This window comes from Taudactylus pleione, unplaced genomic scaffold (assembly GCF_031769625.1).
Source record: "Taudactylus pleione unplaced genomic scaffold, aTauple2 ptg000587l, whole genome shotgun sequence".
Taxonomy (NCBI): Eukaryota; Metazoa; Chordata; class Amphibia; order Anura; family Myobatrachidae; genus Taudactylus; species Taudactylus pleione.
The window spans coordinates 5,951,119-5,969,158 of record NW_028284989.1 but is presented as its reverse complement, the minus strand read 5'-3'; the positions used below and the strand labels follow the sequence as shown (position 1 = coordinate 5,969,158).

At 45.1% G+C, this 18,040-nt stretch overlaps 2 protein-coding genes across 3 annotated transcripts in view; one reads left to right on the top strand and one right to left on the bottom strand.

The window, feature by feature from the left end:
* Positions 1-3,587: 3,587 nt before the first annotated feature.
* On the bottom strand, positions 3,588-14,775 carry LOC148481302 (T-lymphocyte surface antigen Ly-9-like). Of its 2 annotated transcripts, XM_088453764.1 has the most exons (5): positions 14,698-14,775; positions 12,819-13,139; positions 10,034-10,141; positions 9,703-9,750; positions 3,588-3,702 (listed from the first exon to the last, which is right to left on the bottom strand). In XM_088453764.1, the coding sequence occupies exons 1-5, from the start codon at positions 14,732-14,734 to the stop codon at positions 3,605-3,607; spliced, it is 612 nt and encodes a 203-aa protein (XP_088309890.1). In that variant the 5' UTR covers positions 14,735-14,775; the 3' UTR covers positions 3,588-3,604. The 2 variants fall into 2 exon arrangements, with proteins under 2 accessions (XP_088309890.1, XP_088309891.1); XM_088453765.1 differs by lacking the exon at positions 9,703-9,750.
* A 2,387-nt stretch (positions 14,776-17,162) lies between these two features.
* LOC148481301 (signaling lymphocytic activation molecule-like) overlaps positions 17,163-18,040 on the top strand; it is a 106,449-nt gene continuing 105,571 nt past the window's right edge. Inside the window, exon 1 of the mRNA XM_088453763.1 lies at positions 17,163-17,233. Within this exon, the coding sequence (XP_088309889.1) occupies positions 17,185-17,233 (49 nt within the window). The 5' untranslated portion in view covers positions 17,163-17,184. The remainder of the gene's footprint in view (positions 17,234-18,040) is intronic.

The following is an 18,040-nucleotide window of genomic DNA, read 5'->3' as shown; positions in this document are numbered from 1 at the left end:
GTATCCCCCGCGGCGAGGTGGATACTTAATCATTGGGGCTGTCCGGCCCTAGATGATGAATAGACCACTGAATGTCTTTACAGGATGCTGCAATAATATTAAAATATTTCTGTTTTCTGTTATATAAAGTAATTTGGGATACAATGAAAAGAAAATGCTTTATTTCATTCTTTTATCTTCCTCACAAAGTTGAATAACTGATGTATTAGCAATATCTAAAACAAATGTATTATATCTATTATTAATGTGGACCGCGATTTCTGTAAGTGCGACTAGATTACCATTGCGGCACATAGGTCTGTGTAGAACATGAGGCTGGGAAGAATTGAACAGGTGGCACAGAGACGTTGGGTGGGGTGAAGGTGTAATAATTGCGGCACATAGGTCTGTGTAGAACATGAGGCTGGGAAGAATTGCACAGGTGGCGCGGAGAAGTTGGGTGGAGTGAAGGTGTAATAATTGCGGCACATAGGTCAGTGTAGAACATGAGGCTGGGAAGAATTGAACAGGTGGTGCGGAGACGTTGGGTGGAGTGAAGGTGTAATAATTGCGGCACATAGGTCTGTGTAGAACATGAGGCTGGGAAGAATTGCACAGGCGGCGCAGAGAAGTTGGGTGGAGTCAGTGGCAAAAGCAGGATTTCCAGAGGTGGGTTTCCAAATGCTTAATTTTAGAGCGAGTGTGGGCTGTCAATGAAGAGGGCAGAATTAGTACTTAACCATCTCTAATAAGCGTCATACAAAGTGTATTGTGTGTATTAATTCCAGCGTATACAGGACCAGCTATCACAGTAAGTCATTAGATGCGCCAGGTGGGCCATCCTGCCTGAGCTGAACGTATTTATTTTAGATGTGGGCACCATTCCAGAGCATTAGAGCAAGTCCGGGAGCCTGGAGGAGCAGCAGAAGAACCTAGCACTGCCCTGGACATACTGTATATGTACATATTGGGCTCTATAGCAATGCATCTCTAACAGTGCATGTTTTCCAGATTTTCTAGTTGGTGCACAGGTTATTTATTACTGGCTGATACATGTTAAAAGATCCACAGGTGGTGCTAATTATTTCATTTGTGATACCGAGAAGAACATGCAGCACTAGTAACAATCTATTATATTACTATTTCTATTGTGGTCATGGTGTGGGCTGGGGAGGGGGGTTTCCAGGCAGATGGAAACCCTCCCTGCGTTTGCCTATGGGAGTGAAGGTGTAATAATTGCGGCACATAGGTCTGTGTAGAACATGAGGCTGGGAAGAATTGCACAAGCGGCGTGGAGAAGTTGGGTGGAGTGAAGGTATAATATTTGCGGCACATAGGTCTGTGTAGAACATGAGGCTGGGAAGAATTGCACAGGCGGCGCGGAGAAGTTGGGTGGAGTGAAGGTGTAATAATTGCGGCACATAGGTCTGTCTAGAAAATGAAGCTGGGAAGAATTGCACAGGTGGCGCGGAGAAGGTGGGTGGAGTGAAGGTGTAATAATTGCGGCACATAGGTCTGTGTAGAACATGAGGCTGGGAAGAATTGCACAGGCGGCGTGGAGAAGTTGGGTGGAGTGAAGGTGTAATAATTGCGGCACACTGGTAGAACATGAGGCTGGGAAGAATTGCACAGGCGGCGCGGAGAAGTTGGGTGGAGTGAAGGTGTAATAATTGCAGCACATAGGTCTGTGTAGAAAATGAGGCTGGGAAGAATTGCACAGGCGGCGCGGAGAAGTTGGGTGGAGTGAAGGTGTAATAATTGCGGCACATAGGTCTGTCTAGAAAATGAAGCTGGGAAGAATTGCACAGGCGGCGCGGAGAAGGTGGGTGGAGTGAAGGTGTAATAATTGCGGCACATAGGTCTGTGTAGAACATGAGGCTGGGAAGAATTGCACAGGCGGCGCGGAGAAGTTGGGTGGAGTGAAGGTGTAATAATTGCGGCACACTGGTAGAACATGAGGCCGGGAAGAATTGCACAGGCGGCGCGGAGAAGTTGGGTGGAGTGAAGGTGTAATAATTGCAGCACATAGGTCTGTGTAGAAAATGAGGCTGGGAAGAATTGCACAGGCGGCGCGGAGACGTTGGGGGGAGTGAAGGTGTAATAATTGCGGCACATAGGTAGAACATGAGGCTGGGAAGAATTGCACAGGCGGCGCGGAGAAGTTGGGGGGAGTGAAGGTGTAATAATTGTGGCACATAGGTGTGTGAAGAACATGAGGCTGGGAAGAATTGCACAGGCGGCGCGGAGACGTTGGGTGGGGTGAAGGTGTAATAATTGCGGCACATAGGTCTGTGTAGAACAGTGTTGGCTAACCTTGACACTCCAGCTGTTGTGGAACTATATATCCCAGCATGCCCTACCACAGTTTTAGCATGCCCTAATAGCAAAACTGTAGCAGTGCATGCTGGGTTATGTAGTTCTATAGTGTCAAGGTTAGCCATCACTGTATAGAACATGAGGCTGGGAAGAATTGCACAGGTGGCGCGGAGACGTTGGGTGGGGTGAAGGTGTAATAATTGCGGCACATAGGTCTGTGTAGAACATGAGGCTGGGAAGAATTGCACAGGCGGCGCGGAGAAGTTGGGTGGAGTGAAGGTGTAATAATTGCGGCACATAGGTCTGTGTAGAACATGAGGCTGGGAAGACTTGCACAGGCGGCGCGGAGAAGTTGGGTGGAGTGAAGGTGTAATAATTGCGGCACATAGGTCTGTCTAGAAAATGAGGCTGGGAAGAATTGCACAGGCGGCGTGGAGAAGTTGGGTGGAGTGAAGGTGTAATAATTGCAGCACATAGGTAGAACATGAGGCTGGGAAGAATTGCACAGGCGGCGTGGAGAAGTTGGGTGGAGTGAAGGTGTAATAATTGCAGCACATAGGTCTGTGTAGAAAATGAGGCTGGGAAGAATTGCACAGGCGGCGCGGAGACGTTGGGGGGAGTGAAGGTGTAATAATTGCGGCACATAGGTCTGTGTAGAAAATGAGGCTCGGAAGAATTGCACAGGCGGCGCGGAGACGTTGGGGGGAGTGAAGGTGTAATAATTGCAGCACATAGGTCTGTGTAGAAAATGAGGCTGGGAAGAATTGCACAGGCGGCGCGGAGACGTTGGGGGGAGTGAAGGTGTAATAATTGCGGCACATAGGTCTGTGTAGAAAATGAGGCTCGGAAGAATTGCACAGGCGGCGCGGAGACGTTGGGGGGAGTGAAGGTGTAATAATTGCAGCACATAGGTCTGTGTAGAAAATGAGGCTGGGAAGAATTGCACAGGCGGTGCGGAGACGTTGGGGGGAGTGAAGGTGTAATAATTGCGGCACATAGGTAGAACATGAGGCTGGGAAGAATTGCACAGGCGGCGCGGAGAAGTTGGGTGGAGTGAAGGTGTAATAATTGCACATTTGCTTTTCATTTTTGGGACCAGTGCAAAAAAAAAGAAATGTAGTTTCAGGTTACTGTAATGACATAATGGAGAGTGTGAGAGAGAGAATTATTAGTGACGCTCCATTTCCGCTCTGTTACAGGACTTGAATTTTGCACCAGGTCTGAGTTGGTGGAGCTCGGTTCTTGTCCTATACTTCTAATGGGATTGTATTCAGATGGCAGGGGAGGCATGGGTACAGCTACAGAGCTGTTACACCTTTGTGGCCATGTAGGTTATGAGAGTTCCCAGACTGATCCCTCCAAGGAGGTTCCTCCATGTCCACTGTGTTCGATGTGACTCGTTTTTGCCTGGAAAAACATTGACCAAAACCAGATTACACATGGAACATCCTGGTGTCTATCGCAGTTTATTTATTTATTCAAATCAGTGACTTGAAAATAATTTTATACAGAAATATTACAGCATGCACTGAGCAACTTCTACATCTTTTTTTTAATATGAAACAGAGTTTTTCAGATACTCCACAGAATATACAAATGTTTATGTGGGTTTAGCATTGATATACTGTAAGGGGATGTAGTTAGTATTCCGGCAGTTGTGATGCCAGTGCTCAAAATACCGGCGTGAGAATCCCGGCACCAGTATCCCGATGGTAAGTATTGGGGTTGGGGGAGGATTAGGTATAGGGGTTAAAGACTAGGGGAAGGGTTAGGGATGGGCTGCGGGAGGGGGGTTAGGCTGCAGTGGGGAAGGTTGGGGTTAGGCTGCAGTGGGGAAGGTTAGGGTTAGGCTGCAGTGGGGAAGGTTAGGGTTAGGCTGTAGTGGGAAGGTTAGGGTTAGGCTGTAGTGGGAAGGTTAGGGTTAGACTGCAGTGGGGAAGGTTAGGGTTAGGCTGCAGTGGGGAAGGTTAGGGTTAGGCTGCAGTGGGGAAGGTTAGGGTTAGGCTGCAGTGGGGAAGGTTAGGGTTAGGCTGCAGTGGGGAAGGTTAGGGTTAGGCTGCAGTGGGGAAGGTTATGGTTAGGCTGCAGGAGGGGATGGTTTGGGTTAGGTTGCAGTGGGGAAGGTTAGGGTTAGGCTGTAGTGGGAAGGTTAGGGTTAGGCTGTAGTGGGAAGGTTAGGGTTAGACTGCAGTGGGGAAGGTTAGGGATAGGCTGCAGTGGGAAGGTTAGGGTTTAGGCTGCAGTGGGGGAGGGTTAGGGTTAGGCTGCAGTGGGAAGGTTAGGGTTAGGCTGCAGTGGGGAAGGTTAGGGTTAGGTTTCAGTGGGGAAGGTTAGGGTTAGGCTGCAGGAGGGGATGGTTTGGGTTAGGTTGCAGTGGGGAAGGTTAGGGTTAGGCTGTAGTGGGAAGGTTAGGGTTAGGCTGCAGTGGGAAGGTTAGGGTTAGGCTGTAGTGGGAAGGTTAGGGTTAGGCTGCAGTGGGGAAGGTTAGGGTTAGGTTTCAGTGGAGAAGGTTAGGGTTAGGCTGCAGTGGGGAAGGTTAGGGTTAGGCTGCAGTGGGAAGGTTATGGTTAGGCTGCAGTGGGGAAGGGTAGGGTTAGGCTGCAGTGGGAAGGTTAGGGTTAGGCTGCAGTGGGGAAGGTTAGGGTTAGGCTGCAGTGAGAAGGTTAGGGTTAGGCTGCAGTGGGAAAGGTTAGGGTTAAGCTGCAGTGGGGAAGGTTAGGGTTAGGCTGCAGGAGGGGATGGTTTGGGTTAGGTTGCAGTGGGGAAGGTTAGGGTTAGGCTGCGAGTTGGGAGGGATTGGGGGAGGGTTATGGGTTACTTAGTATACTTACCTAGTTGGCTTAGGACTCAGGGCCTGATTCAGAGTCGGACGCTATTTGCGGACGCTTGTTCAGAAAAAAGGGGCTGGCTATTTAAATTGAGCGCTCGCTCTTTGTGGACTGTTGACGCCTCTATGTCTGAGCGAACGAAACATGCGCTCGCTATTTTGTAAAGACGCCCCTTGGCTGCTCGCATCATACATCATCTCCGCTATTTATTTGATTAATCGAGTACATCGAAAGGCGTATGAACTGCTCGCTATTCTTGTGGTAGCATTTTCCTACCGCAATCATGCGAACAGTTCAGGCTAAGAGACAACCAAGTGACGTGGCCGATGACGCTGCTTAGTTAATTATGCACTCCCATTAAACGCCCGTTTTGACCGTTTGGCACGCCTGCGTTCGGATCTCCACTCCCCACTCCACTAACCTCAACCTCACATCCCTTTCATCTTCCCGGCTGTCACAAAACTGCTCACTTCCCCCTTCTTCCCAGGCACAGGACGTAATTCAAAGATGGAAGCTGTTAGCATCGCTGCTGCATCTTAGAATGCTTATATATATATATATATATATATACAGGGCCGGCTCTAGGGGTGTTCGAACAGTGCTGTCGCACAGGGGCGCCACCCGTAGAGGGCACACCCCTCCCCAGCATCCCGATTTCAGCAGGACAGTATTGTCCCGCTGTTCCACCCGCGGGCCGAAGTGGCCCGCTGGTTGTCAAATCGGGAGGTTCAGTAGCGCACGCAGGGGGGGTTTCTGAGTACCTAGAAACCCCCCCTGCACACACACACCGACAGCCCGAGCCTTCTTCCGCATGGGCTGCCAGAAAACTAGCCCTTCTGTTATTTCAGCTGAGGAAGGGAAGGGAACCCTCTCTCTGCACTCACGTTGCTGAACGTTGAAAATCATCCCCCTCTAACACGCTGCTGCATGGGAGCTCTACACAGCCCGGACAGGCACAATGGTGAGTTAACCCTTTGAAAACCTTCATGGTTTCTAGAGTGATTGCTTATGAATGCTTCAAGGGTGCCCTTCCAAAATGTCACTAGCCCAGGCCCTGGTATGCATATGTATTGGATGTATGTATACATGTATGTGTACATGTGTGTGTGTATATATATATATATATATATATATAAATATATATATATACACACATACCTCCCAACATTTGTTGGGAGGGAGTCGGGACCTGCGTGCGCTGAAGGCGCGTGCGCGCCCAAAAAGAGGGTGTGACCTAATAGTAAAGGGGGCGTGGTCTGATGAGACGCCCCCATTTACATCACTAATGGGGCGTGCCCAGCATCTCTGAGATGCTGCCGAGATGCTGGGGAGCCCCCGGGATCCCCCCCCTACGCTGAATAGATGCTGTGCGCATGCGCACAGCGTCTATTCTAGCTCTGCATACACGCTGCTCTGCATAGCAGAGCAGCGTGTATGCTTCCCCCAACTTCCCCCCCCACCGCGGGACACTGCGGCCCGCGGGCGAGTCAGCGGGACAGTCCCAGAAAAACGGGACTGTCCCGCTAAATGCGGGACAGTTGGGAGGCATGTATATATGATACTGTCTCTGCCTGCTCTTCTCTCTGACTCTATATAAGACCTGGAGCACCATCCATTTGCTATATATATATATATATATATATATATATATATACATATATATATATATATATATATATATATAGACATCCATAAGGCAGCGGCACTCGTCGGACTTCCAAACATCAAGCAAATAGAGACACACCAAGTGTGTCTCTATTTGCTTGATGGTTGGAAGTCCGACGAGTGCCGCTGCCTTATGGATGTCTATCTTTAGTTCTCTATTGCTGGCACCCCGGTTGTCTCATCTAATGGAAGGAGTGCCAACCTTATGGACTATATATATATATATATATATATATATATATATATATGTATATATATATTAAGTTTTACATATATTTATATATATATATATATATAAATATACTGTATGTAGAGAAATATACAGGCATGTATGTATATATGTATGCGTATATATATGTGTATATAAATATATATATATTTTTTAATACTTTAAAAATACTTTAATTAACACTAATAACACAAATAAAAATGCCTGTACATTAAAAATAACATCAAAAAGCTTATCTCATAGTAATGCATCAGCGTCACACTGGTAGGGGATATAAAGAATTCAACCCCTCAATGCGTTTCATCTTTACGCCAATCAGCTGGACTTCATCAGGAGGATGTCTTACCTATTGCCCCTATGCTCCTATATATACTCCATATAATGAGCTTAATTACTGGACGGGGTTACTGCCAAAATCATCTTCCATAGTGGAATGTCCCTGTAAACTCAAATATGTGGGTAAAACTAAGCGACCTCTAAAAATTAGAATTCAGGAGCATGTGCGGAGCATTAAAAATAAGCTAGATAATCACAGTGTTCCTAGGCATTTTAAATTGGTTCACCACTCTAATATTGAAGGTTTTAGGTGTAAAGCTATAGAACATGTTATGATAGGTGATAGAGGGGGTGATCTTGACAATAAACTGTCAAGACGTGAGATGTTTTGGATTTATGAGCTTAATACCCTTGTTCCAAATGAGATTGGGGATTTGGAAACCCCCCTTTAAATATCCTGCGTGTGTCCCTGAGGTTGGGGACCCCCACCGCGCAGCTGTGCGGCGGTGCCGGACCCCCGGAGTGTGAATGGATGCCGCACGCATGCGCGTGGCAACCATTCACTGACTGGGGATGGCCGTGGGAAGCCCAGCCAGTGACGGTGCTGGGCTTTACCCCCAGCCTGACGTTATTTGGAGGCGTGTCATGCGGGCACGCCTCCAAATAACATCACAAGGGGGCATGGCCTATGGTAAATAGGCCACACACCCAAATTCGATCGCAAGAGCCGCGTGCGATGTAAGGGCGCCTCCTCAAGGACCGGCACAGGGTGCTCCAACCCCTGGAGCCGGCCCTGTGTGTATATATGTGTATATATATATATATATATATATATATACAAACTTGTAGAGGGGCACTCAAGGATCAAATAAATGCAACTGCCATGGTGCCTTCCTAAGGTAAGTATATCCAACGAATGTCCATAACCAATGGTGTAACCCTGAGGAAAAAGCCGTTGAGGCTTTGAAACGTTGGTACAATAAAAACCATTTTGCACATTTGATAAGTCCGTTGGAGTGCCGCCTGGTCCATTGGTTATGGACATTCGTTGGATATATATATATATATATAATATGAGCATAAGAGCTTGGCCCTCTGTCATGTCCTATACTACAAATTAGGGATGTGCAGGCTCGGTTCTACTCGGTTCCGTTCGGTTCTTTTTACCGAATCTTATTGGCTATCCAAAACTCGTGACAGCTGAAACCCAATAAGATCCGGTAAAAAGAACCGAACGGAACCGAGTAGAACCGAGCCTGCACATCCCTACTACAAATACTCCAAGCATACGATGCAAGCCTGGCGCAGAAAAAAGAACATCTGCACAGACATGACTCCCTCCTGGGCCTATAGTAAGAAAATCATCCAGGTAATGGGTGATTCCAGCATGACCAGTGCTTCAATGCGCCAGTGCAAGGTCGGACTTTACTCCTCAAAATAAACACATGAGACTGCATGGCCCATGTGCCAACATTTATCAATATAAAATTGCCCATTCAACATAAAACCGATTTATTGCACAGATACTGAATGTATCAGATGGAGCCAATACGCCGACTCAACATCCAGTTTTGCCAACAACGCCCAGTGCCAAAATTGCGTATCAGTGCAAGTGCATTGTCAAATGACTGATCACTAACTCTACAAACCTCATCGGGAAACACATCATTAACAGATCTACCTTGAGGATAAGACAGATGCTCTATCAGCCTGTACTTTCCATGGGTCTTTTTAGGAGTTACCCTCAAAGGAGAAATAGGTAACTTCCTTGCCGAGCACAAATTCCTAGACGCTATCACTTTCAGTGGATCTACAATAGGTAAGCAAGAAACTAAATTAAAACCCTCAGACAAAATCAAGGCATTATCCAGCACAGGATACCAGCCCAACCATTTACTTAATTGTCCTAATTTAATAGACGTAAATGATTTATTGAGGTTCAGACCCAACCTCTCCATGCCCCACATGCTCCTTACCTGTCCCAGATCTACACTCTTTGGCTGGGTGACCTCCTCCACAAATTCTGCAGGAGTGTTGAAAACGACACCTCGACACGGCGTACACAATATGATTCATTATAGGCAGCTGCTGACAAGCCATGTCGGCCTAAACCAGTTCCCCTTCTCAACTGCAGCTTATTCATCAAGGCCTTCTGAGGCTGAGTGACCTCTAAAAACACCTCAACATCCTCAACCCCCAAGGTCATCACTAGCTTCCCATTCTGTTAACTACTAAACTGAACATCCTATTCCTGCCCTGTCAAGCCTTTCCACTTCACGAACATATCCTGTACCAAATTCATATATTTGATAACATTACTTTGTTCACTCAGTTGCGTCTCCAAGTAGCATGCCGCAAACACAAGCATGCCACCCACCCAATTATTATAGTTATGAAAGGCATCCTTACCAATGCCTCCAGGCTCTTTTGCCTTTTCTAAACCTTTCTTCGAGTCTTCTGTAAAAGAGAAAAGATCCACAAAATTTCACTATGAGAATCTTCTCTAGTGTGCTGTTACGGAAGCCCTCGTCACTGCCATGATAGCACAATGAACCATGTCAGAGTACATTTTGATTTTGTCTGGTCATCTCCACCCTCTGATTGCGCAAAGTTGATTATTTTTCACCCAACTGCCGCGCAATTAACCTAGCAAGCGTATGCGGGCACTCCGACAAAGCAAAGGAATGTGACTTACCACTACAAATGTACATGGAAAACGTATTAAACATGGACAACTCACCGCCAGATGGACCTGGGATTGCCGGTTCTTGCTGGATGCCACTCGAGCCTTGATTCCGACCTCTAACGTGACCGTTTGCTGGAACCCTACTGGAAGGAACGGTCTCATCTGAAAGAACCATAGACACATTAAGCAAAGGCAACAGAAAGGCCTTAGAGACTGAAGGTATAGGAGGAGGTGGAAGGGGCAGAGCTGGCGGAGAAGGGAGTGTTGGCGGTGCAGGAGAAACCTGGTGTGGCAGAGTCTCCATACTGGTGGGGGCGTTAGCACTTCTAGCACCAAGAGAGGGAGTCAGACTATATTGCTTGTGCTGAATGTAATTTGAATGAAAAGGAGGAGGAAGGGCAGTTTGTATCATCAAAAAGTGTGTGCCCGGGGGCAGTTGGCAATAAGGATATTGAAAGCCAGGATGTGCAGGACAGGAAAAGGGGGCATGAAAAGTAAAAGGTGGGGCAGCAGATGCAGGAGAAAGAAAAACGAGAGGTGAAAATACAGCACACCAAGTAGGTTGATACAGAACTGAAGAGACAGGCGAAGAAACAGAACAAAAAATATGAGAAGCTTCCTAGACAGCAACATAGTAGAGATGGGCGATTCGGTTTTGGCTCGGATCTTCCCGCAAGCTTGGATCTCAGAACGAGGCAAAATATCATCTTTCACTGACAAAACGTCATCTCTGTCCGTGAAAGATAACATTTTGCCTTGTTCAAAGATCCGAACTTAGCGGGAAGATCTGAGCCAAAACCGTACCTCCCATCTCTAAAGCATGGAAGATGACAATGACAGCAGCAGAAACGGCCCCAACAGCCTGTATCCCAGCACCCATGAACACACCTGCCCCATCTGCCGTGATTGAGCAGCTGCTAGTGACATCATCATCATGGCCGATTGGGGCATGAGGCTGAACTAAATTGAAAACAAATGATATATAATCTTTGCTCAAACACACCCCTCTACCATAATGGGTCAACAGCTCAACTCAGGGGAGTAGCAAGGATGGCTCCGGTGGAGCATGAGCTCCGGGCAACAAAATGAACAGAGGGCGCCATCCAGAGTTCCGGAATTCATGGGTGCTACTCAGTAAGATAGCCGCCAGTTAGTTTTATCTCGGTTTATTTGCTCTATATCTTAAATAAGTTATGGATCCGTTTCTACATTTCATGCTCCCTCAGGCTGCCCAGATTGCCTCCTATCCACCCGCCCTCCTCTGTGATTATCTTTCGGTCACCTCCCCTTACCTGCCAGATTGTATACATTCACTTCTCACATTAATATAGGTGCAATGTATATTTGTGAAGTAGGAGCATAGCTGAGAATGGAGCTTCCCATAGGTCCCCACTACAGTGAAAGCTGCTTGGGGCAGTAATTGCAGTAATAAGCTGTGCACCCTGTGGCATTTCACTCTTGCACATATATTTTGTCAATTTAAGTAAAATGATCGGAATATATAATACAATCTCCTCTACTGACTAATAACAATGATTCAAATGAAATAAAAGTTAGATCCTAGGTGCTATACTTAAATAAAGCAATGCCAAAGGAGCTACCCCTTAATGTCAGACAGTGCATCACCGAAGCGTTCTATTCCTCCAATGGTACCTCAATGCCAAGTGTCATGCTGCCACTGTTTGCTCCTTTTCTCTTCACTTCAGTATACCCCGCAAGCTGGCCATACCCCACTGGGAGGAGGGGGGGCGGTTTTACATGCACTTTATCTGGACGCCATGATTCCACGCTACTCCTCTGGATCAACTGACTCCAAGCATGAACTAACACACTAATTTGCCTAGTAACAAATCTATAGTACTCAGCTGCTCACCAAAAAACCTGGACTCTTGTATATCCTTATGCTTATATAGCTTTTGTGTACTCTTAACAGATGGTAGTGTTGGATGGTCTCTTACACTAGCATCGCCCAACTAACACCTCTTGATGTTAAAGCTCCTGTGTACTTAAAGTACAGTTAGGTGTTATGGATGTATGTAAGCAGTATAGAAGTAGAACCTGTACAAAAATACACAAGATACCAGATACACAAGTCTCTAATTAGGTGGCTCATATTAGCGCTGAATTAAGATGACCACGCCATGTGGTATGGAAACTGCTAGGAGTTTAAAGGAGTTTTTTCTGTAAAATACATCTGTATTGCAGGTGTAAAGGGACTGTTGCAAAGTGACACACAAAATGGGTGTAAGTTACACCTACATCACCAGTTTTAAATATCTCATACAAAAGAAAAAAACTTTTTTTTTTAGATATAGATGGAAAATTAAAAAATAAATAAAACGCAAAACGCGCTAATGAAAGCACACAAAATAGTGTCATTGGAACGTTCCGAACAAGAACCTAGTAAGTAAAAGAGTAAGCCTTCCCAAATGATACCTCTGTGTAACCAAATTGATGCAGTACTTCAATAACCTACATTTCTCTTTGATTTTCCCTTTTACGATATAATGCTCAATGATACCTGCCAAGTGCAGGACAGCTATTCCATACATTACATAAGAACTGCACTGAGTGACACTAACTGTTCTTTCTTCCACTGAAGGGACAGAAAGTGAGTGGATTACAAAGAGGAATTAAAATGGTAAACTAGCAAAACAATGAAGTGCAGTACCATATCTCCCAATATGGGAGCTTATAGGAAATAAAAATGGGACAAAAATAAGACCCAAAGTACCGGAACCCAACCAGCTCAACTCCAATCAGCCACAACCACTTTCTGACTAAACTGCTGGTACAATAGCTCGTCTCTGAGAACCAGTTAGCTGTGCCTATAACTTACCATAGACTTGCAGATTGAAATACATAATTACAGTATGTTCGTTGGTGTAAATCTGGGCTTCATAAATACCATTGTCCTCTTCTTGCAAATCCCCAAGGCGTAATGAGAATCCTGGCTGTAGAGAAGCCCGGTTGCGGAATCGATTGTCAATGACTTTAAATATGTCGGGCTTTGCGATGGCCAACATGCTCTTATGTCCTGATGCATTGCGGCTCCAAAATATACTGTTGATTTCTAAATGTTTTGATAGGTTGACTTGGAACAAAGTGGATCCCCCACACGTGGCAGAGAGTGTTTGGTGGGACACCTCCGAGATGACACCTGGCGCCACAAAAATATAAAACGCAGTGTGTAAGAGTTGATGGCTGTCTAATACAAGATAATGTATTCAATTTATTCTCTAATGGTTTCTGTGCCCTTGTTTTTGATATATTAACTTTAAAAGGGTCCGTCCATCTACAAATGAGAATGATTTGTACACTACCAGTGGGAAACGCATAGTATCCTGCTACATGTATAATATAAAATGCGTTTCAAAGACACCACTGACCTTAAGCAATTACAATAGGCGCTGACACCCCAGTTTAATGGACCTTAAAATGTTCTACATTTACATACCTCCAGCACCACCTGTCCCAATTTAGTTATGACAGTCCTGATTGAGGGGACTGTTGCTTTGCCCCATTGGTCGGGGTTGTTGGGAGGGATATCTGCTCACCAGTGGCAGACGTGCAAGAAGGTGTATATGGGTTTTTGGAAAGTGTAGGGGAGAGCACTGAGCACACACTTAAGGGATGTGGCATGCCCTAAACCAGCAATAGCACGCCCTCACCATAGCATGACTCCCCCTCTTTTTGTCACATACTGTCCCGATCTTTCCAATGGTGTCATTGAGTGCTGTGCATTTAGGGGCTGATTCTAATTTGAAAGAAAAAAACCCCCAAGGAACTCGGCACCTTGGTAAAACCATCTTACACCTGTGGGGGAGGGGGGGATTTAAATTGTGCAAAGAGATCTAGATTTGATAAGAAGCATGTCCAAACTAGTATCTAAATTGCAGTATAAAAGTAAAGCTGTCCAGAATTTGTGAGCTACTGTGCATGCAAAAGCAGACCCTCCAACATGACCCATTCCATTAGGAACAAAATGCTCTGCTCCTGGACTTCCCTCTTAATTTATGATTGCAGACACCTGTGCTGAAACACCTGTCTCATCTATTAACTTGCTCAACACAGGTGTCTGCAATCATTAATTAGGTGTGAAGTCCAGGAGCAGAGCATTCTGTACCTGGTGGAAGGGGTCATGTTGGAGGGTAGGGGTATTATTGTATTATGCATAACAGCTGTCTTTTACAGAACTGGTCTGATAGACAACAGCATCAATAATATAGTAGTACAAAATGTATATCAATTATCAACAGCTCACTTGGACTATTATTATCATATTTACTTCAGTCTAGGTGAACTGTATATGTAATAGTCTGCGGTCGGACTGCGGGCATCGACGAGTTCCGTGCTAGGCTGCCCGATGTTTTAAAGTGGCAGTCATTTAAAAGGCAAAATGTTTTGCCTTTTAAATGACTGCTACTTTAAAACATTGGGCAGCCTAGCACGGAACTCGTCGATGCCCGCAGTCCGACCGCAGCTAATGCCTATACCCCTTAGGTCTTCTTTATTTCTAGCAATATTTTAAAGGGACATTAACCTCAGATTAGTATATATTATACATACTAAATATGCAGATATTTACATTCCATAAATGCACAGAGTAAATGAAATAAAGACCAATGATGCTGCTCAGCTCCGTAAAACAATTGTAAGCAATATCGTAACATTTCACTCCCTGCAAACATCGTACGGACAACATGTGAAGCTCTTACCCCATACTGGTAGCAGGAGAATGAGAAATAACACCATTCTGTTCCAGCGCGCCTCCCCGCACCGATACTCCGTCCCTATGGAAGACGGCGGCTTTTTTGCAAGAAAAAAAAAAAAAAGTTACTTATTGTCTTTTCTCTTTTGAAATAAAAAGCAGGAAGGCTCCGTAGTTTCCTTTATGGCCCATGGCCAGAGATAATTCCCCGAGGTAACAATATACTATACCCAGCCTGGGATAGTGAGATGGGTACATCTTACATCAGAGCGCTTGATTCAGAGACGGGCGCAATGCCGATATTTTCGCAGAAGGAGTGACTGTTTGCTACTGCGCATGCACAGCGATTACACTCGTACACAGGAACCACTCACCAAGTGAGTGGCAGTTAGTCATGTTTAGGGGAGGTAACGAGGAGTGGCTTAGGAAACGCAGGCGTGTCTGACCGTTTAAACGCCGTTTCATGGCCGTGCATAAATTAGCCATTGCCATCTCACTCGTAGCATGAGAGCTCTCTGCGTGTCAGGAGAGCCACTGTGTTTGTGACAGGTCAGACGTGGCTTACATGCTGCCTGGCTGGCCGATGTGCGTCGATGTTCCCGATGTTTGCACTCCTGCACGTCATCGGACGGATATGAGAGGGCAGCAGTGGGCGTCCCTATGCTTTGGAAGGAATTAGCATATTCTCGCAGCTGCGTTCCTTGCAAAATCACAGATGCGATTGCATGAGTGTCCTTCCCTGTGTGTCGCCCCCCTGCCAAAGATAAATTCATCACAGAATTCACAGGAAGTAGTTAAAATGTAATTAGTACGTATGAGACAGATTTTAATATGGGTGCAATAGGCAACGAAGCATTAAAGTATACGACATGGTAAGTACACGCTCATGGTCGGAATTTGTCACTGTCCATGGAAATTGAGTGGCAAACGTAAAAACATTGGTCCTGATACAGGTCACAAGCAGCTCCATACTGTATATGCCAGCAAATAGCACAGTTTAGCAAACGGCACATGCACTGTCACGTATGTGCATTTTTGTGTGCGTCAAGTGATTCACAATCGTCTGGATCTTGGCCGGATCTCGCGGCATGTGATATTATCGTTTTTTGGGCAGCAACACTTTGGTACCCATCAATAGATGCATCTCATGGGAGTGCCGTGGGCCTATAGCTAGAAGATTCTGAGTCATGCGTACGGGTAAGGGGCATCTGTTTCTGTTGGATCTCTTTCACCCAGCATAGGTCATGTGTGAGGGCCGATGTTACTGATGACAGATGTGGTTGCAGATGGGAAAACAGTGGGCGATGTGGTTTTTCACTTGAAACCGTACAGCTAAGGGGGAAAGTTTGAGAAGAAGGTGAGAGATGAAAAAGAAAAGAAAATGAGTAAGAGAGAGAGAGAGAGAGAGAGAGAGAAGACATTTAACAAAGAGAGAAAGTAAGGGATAAAAAGTTACAAAAAGAAGGTGAACACACACATAAAATTAGGGAGAGAAAAGAGAGTTGAAAAGGGAAGAAATGTATAAATGGGCAGTCTTATCGGGAGCATTAGATTGGGGAAGGGATTTTAACGTCCGTAGAGATGACATCAGATGATGAAAAGGCCAATTTCACGGAACAACACTTCTGGCCAATATACGTGCGGTGGACCTATACAATCCATACACTCTGTAGAACATAAGGATATGAGGCTAGTGCCCCTCGCTTATAAAGAAGTTATAGATTTTGTTGTGGTTGGAATGTCATTCAATACAAATCTTTCAGAAGATGGTAAAAAGACCCAGCTCTGTATAAACGTCTCCAGATTCAGCAGCCAACATGACGCGTTTCAGCCATCAAGGTGTCTACGTCAAGGACCTTAAGGATACTGCAGTATTGTTTTTTTTTTTTTTTTTTTCAGAACATTTGGAATTTGGAATTTCTGCCTGTCTACCTATTTGTATAATTATAAGAAACGTCTTTTGATTGAGCATTCAGGGACATTACTTTTGAACAATTATATTTTTGAACATTGACACTTTGAATGTTTATTTGATCACTCTTTGTGTGTGTGCGTGTGTATTTGGGTGTTTCTTCATCAAGATATTCCCATTCCGTATTTTTATTTCACATCTTTTAAAGGTCCCCTTTTGCACTTCAAGGTATTTTCTTCCTATTATTTTATGATTTAAAACTATTACGCATTTCTCCGGTAAACGCGCGTTTCACATGAAAAAGTGTTTTTGGATGACGCCTCTCCCAAATTATAAGAGCACCTTCCTTGTATCAGGTTATCAGAACTCACTCTGCAATTTTAACCACTTGGAGCAACAACGATTGTTATTTCCGGAGCAGAATCTGAAATTATTCTGTCTACACAGCAAATGCAAAAGGAAAACAAAACCTTTTGAAACTCACATGAAAGGAAATACGCTAGACTATTTTTGAGCTTTATGCACCAAGGCTTTTCTCTGCAAAGGGGGAGAGAGAGAGGACGAAGGAGAATCTTATTAAATATGTTCTGCTTCTGGTTCCTTCTGTGCTTGATGACCACAGGATGTTTTGGTAAGTGTGTGTGTGTGTTTTAAATTGTTATTCTATTTTCCATGGATCAGGGTGGTTTACAAAGAACACTGAGGTCCTGTCACTGTACAGTACCCAATAACTTTCACATTCACACTCATTAGAGAAAATATGACCTTGATAAAGAGTAGTATGACCTTGGCTTGATGGTCTTGTTCTATAGTTCAGTTAATTTGGGGCGGTGTACTTGCTGCTAATTTCAAGATCAGGCTGTGTATATGGTATCATTAGAATGGATGAGCTTTGTATTCTAACTACATTGTAACCCCAAAGGTGGTCTTTATATGTATTATAAGGTATTATCTTCTTTTGGGTCATAAGACACAAGAAAATGTTGTGGAGTCTGGTGGCTGCCAACAAGAACCAGTAGCAGATGTAATCCACCCTAATGTTTGGGAAATAGTGAAGTATTAAAGGAACAATAAAAAACAAACGCAGTAAAGTAATACTAGTGACCAAAAATGTGATACCACTAGTATGCATGAAAGCAGGAGCAAAACAAAAGTTTAGATTCCAAGGGGCTTTTGTAATAGGGTGCGAGCTGCAGCTGCAGTGGGAACTCTTGCCAGTCTTCCTGGCTACCAGCTTAGCTTTGCCTTTAAAATAATTGGCACTTTAAAAATACCAGACGGCTCGCAGGAGTACCCAACAGGCTGCGCTGAGTAATGTGATATGTGACACCTGTATATCTGTGTGCTCCTGAGTCTGTATATAGGAGACTGTGCTGAGTAATGTGATATGTGACACCTGTATATCTGTGTGCTCCTGAGTCTGTATATAGGAGACTGT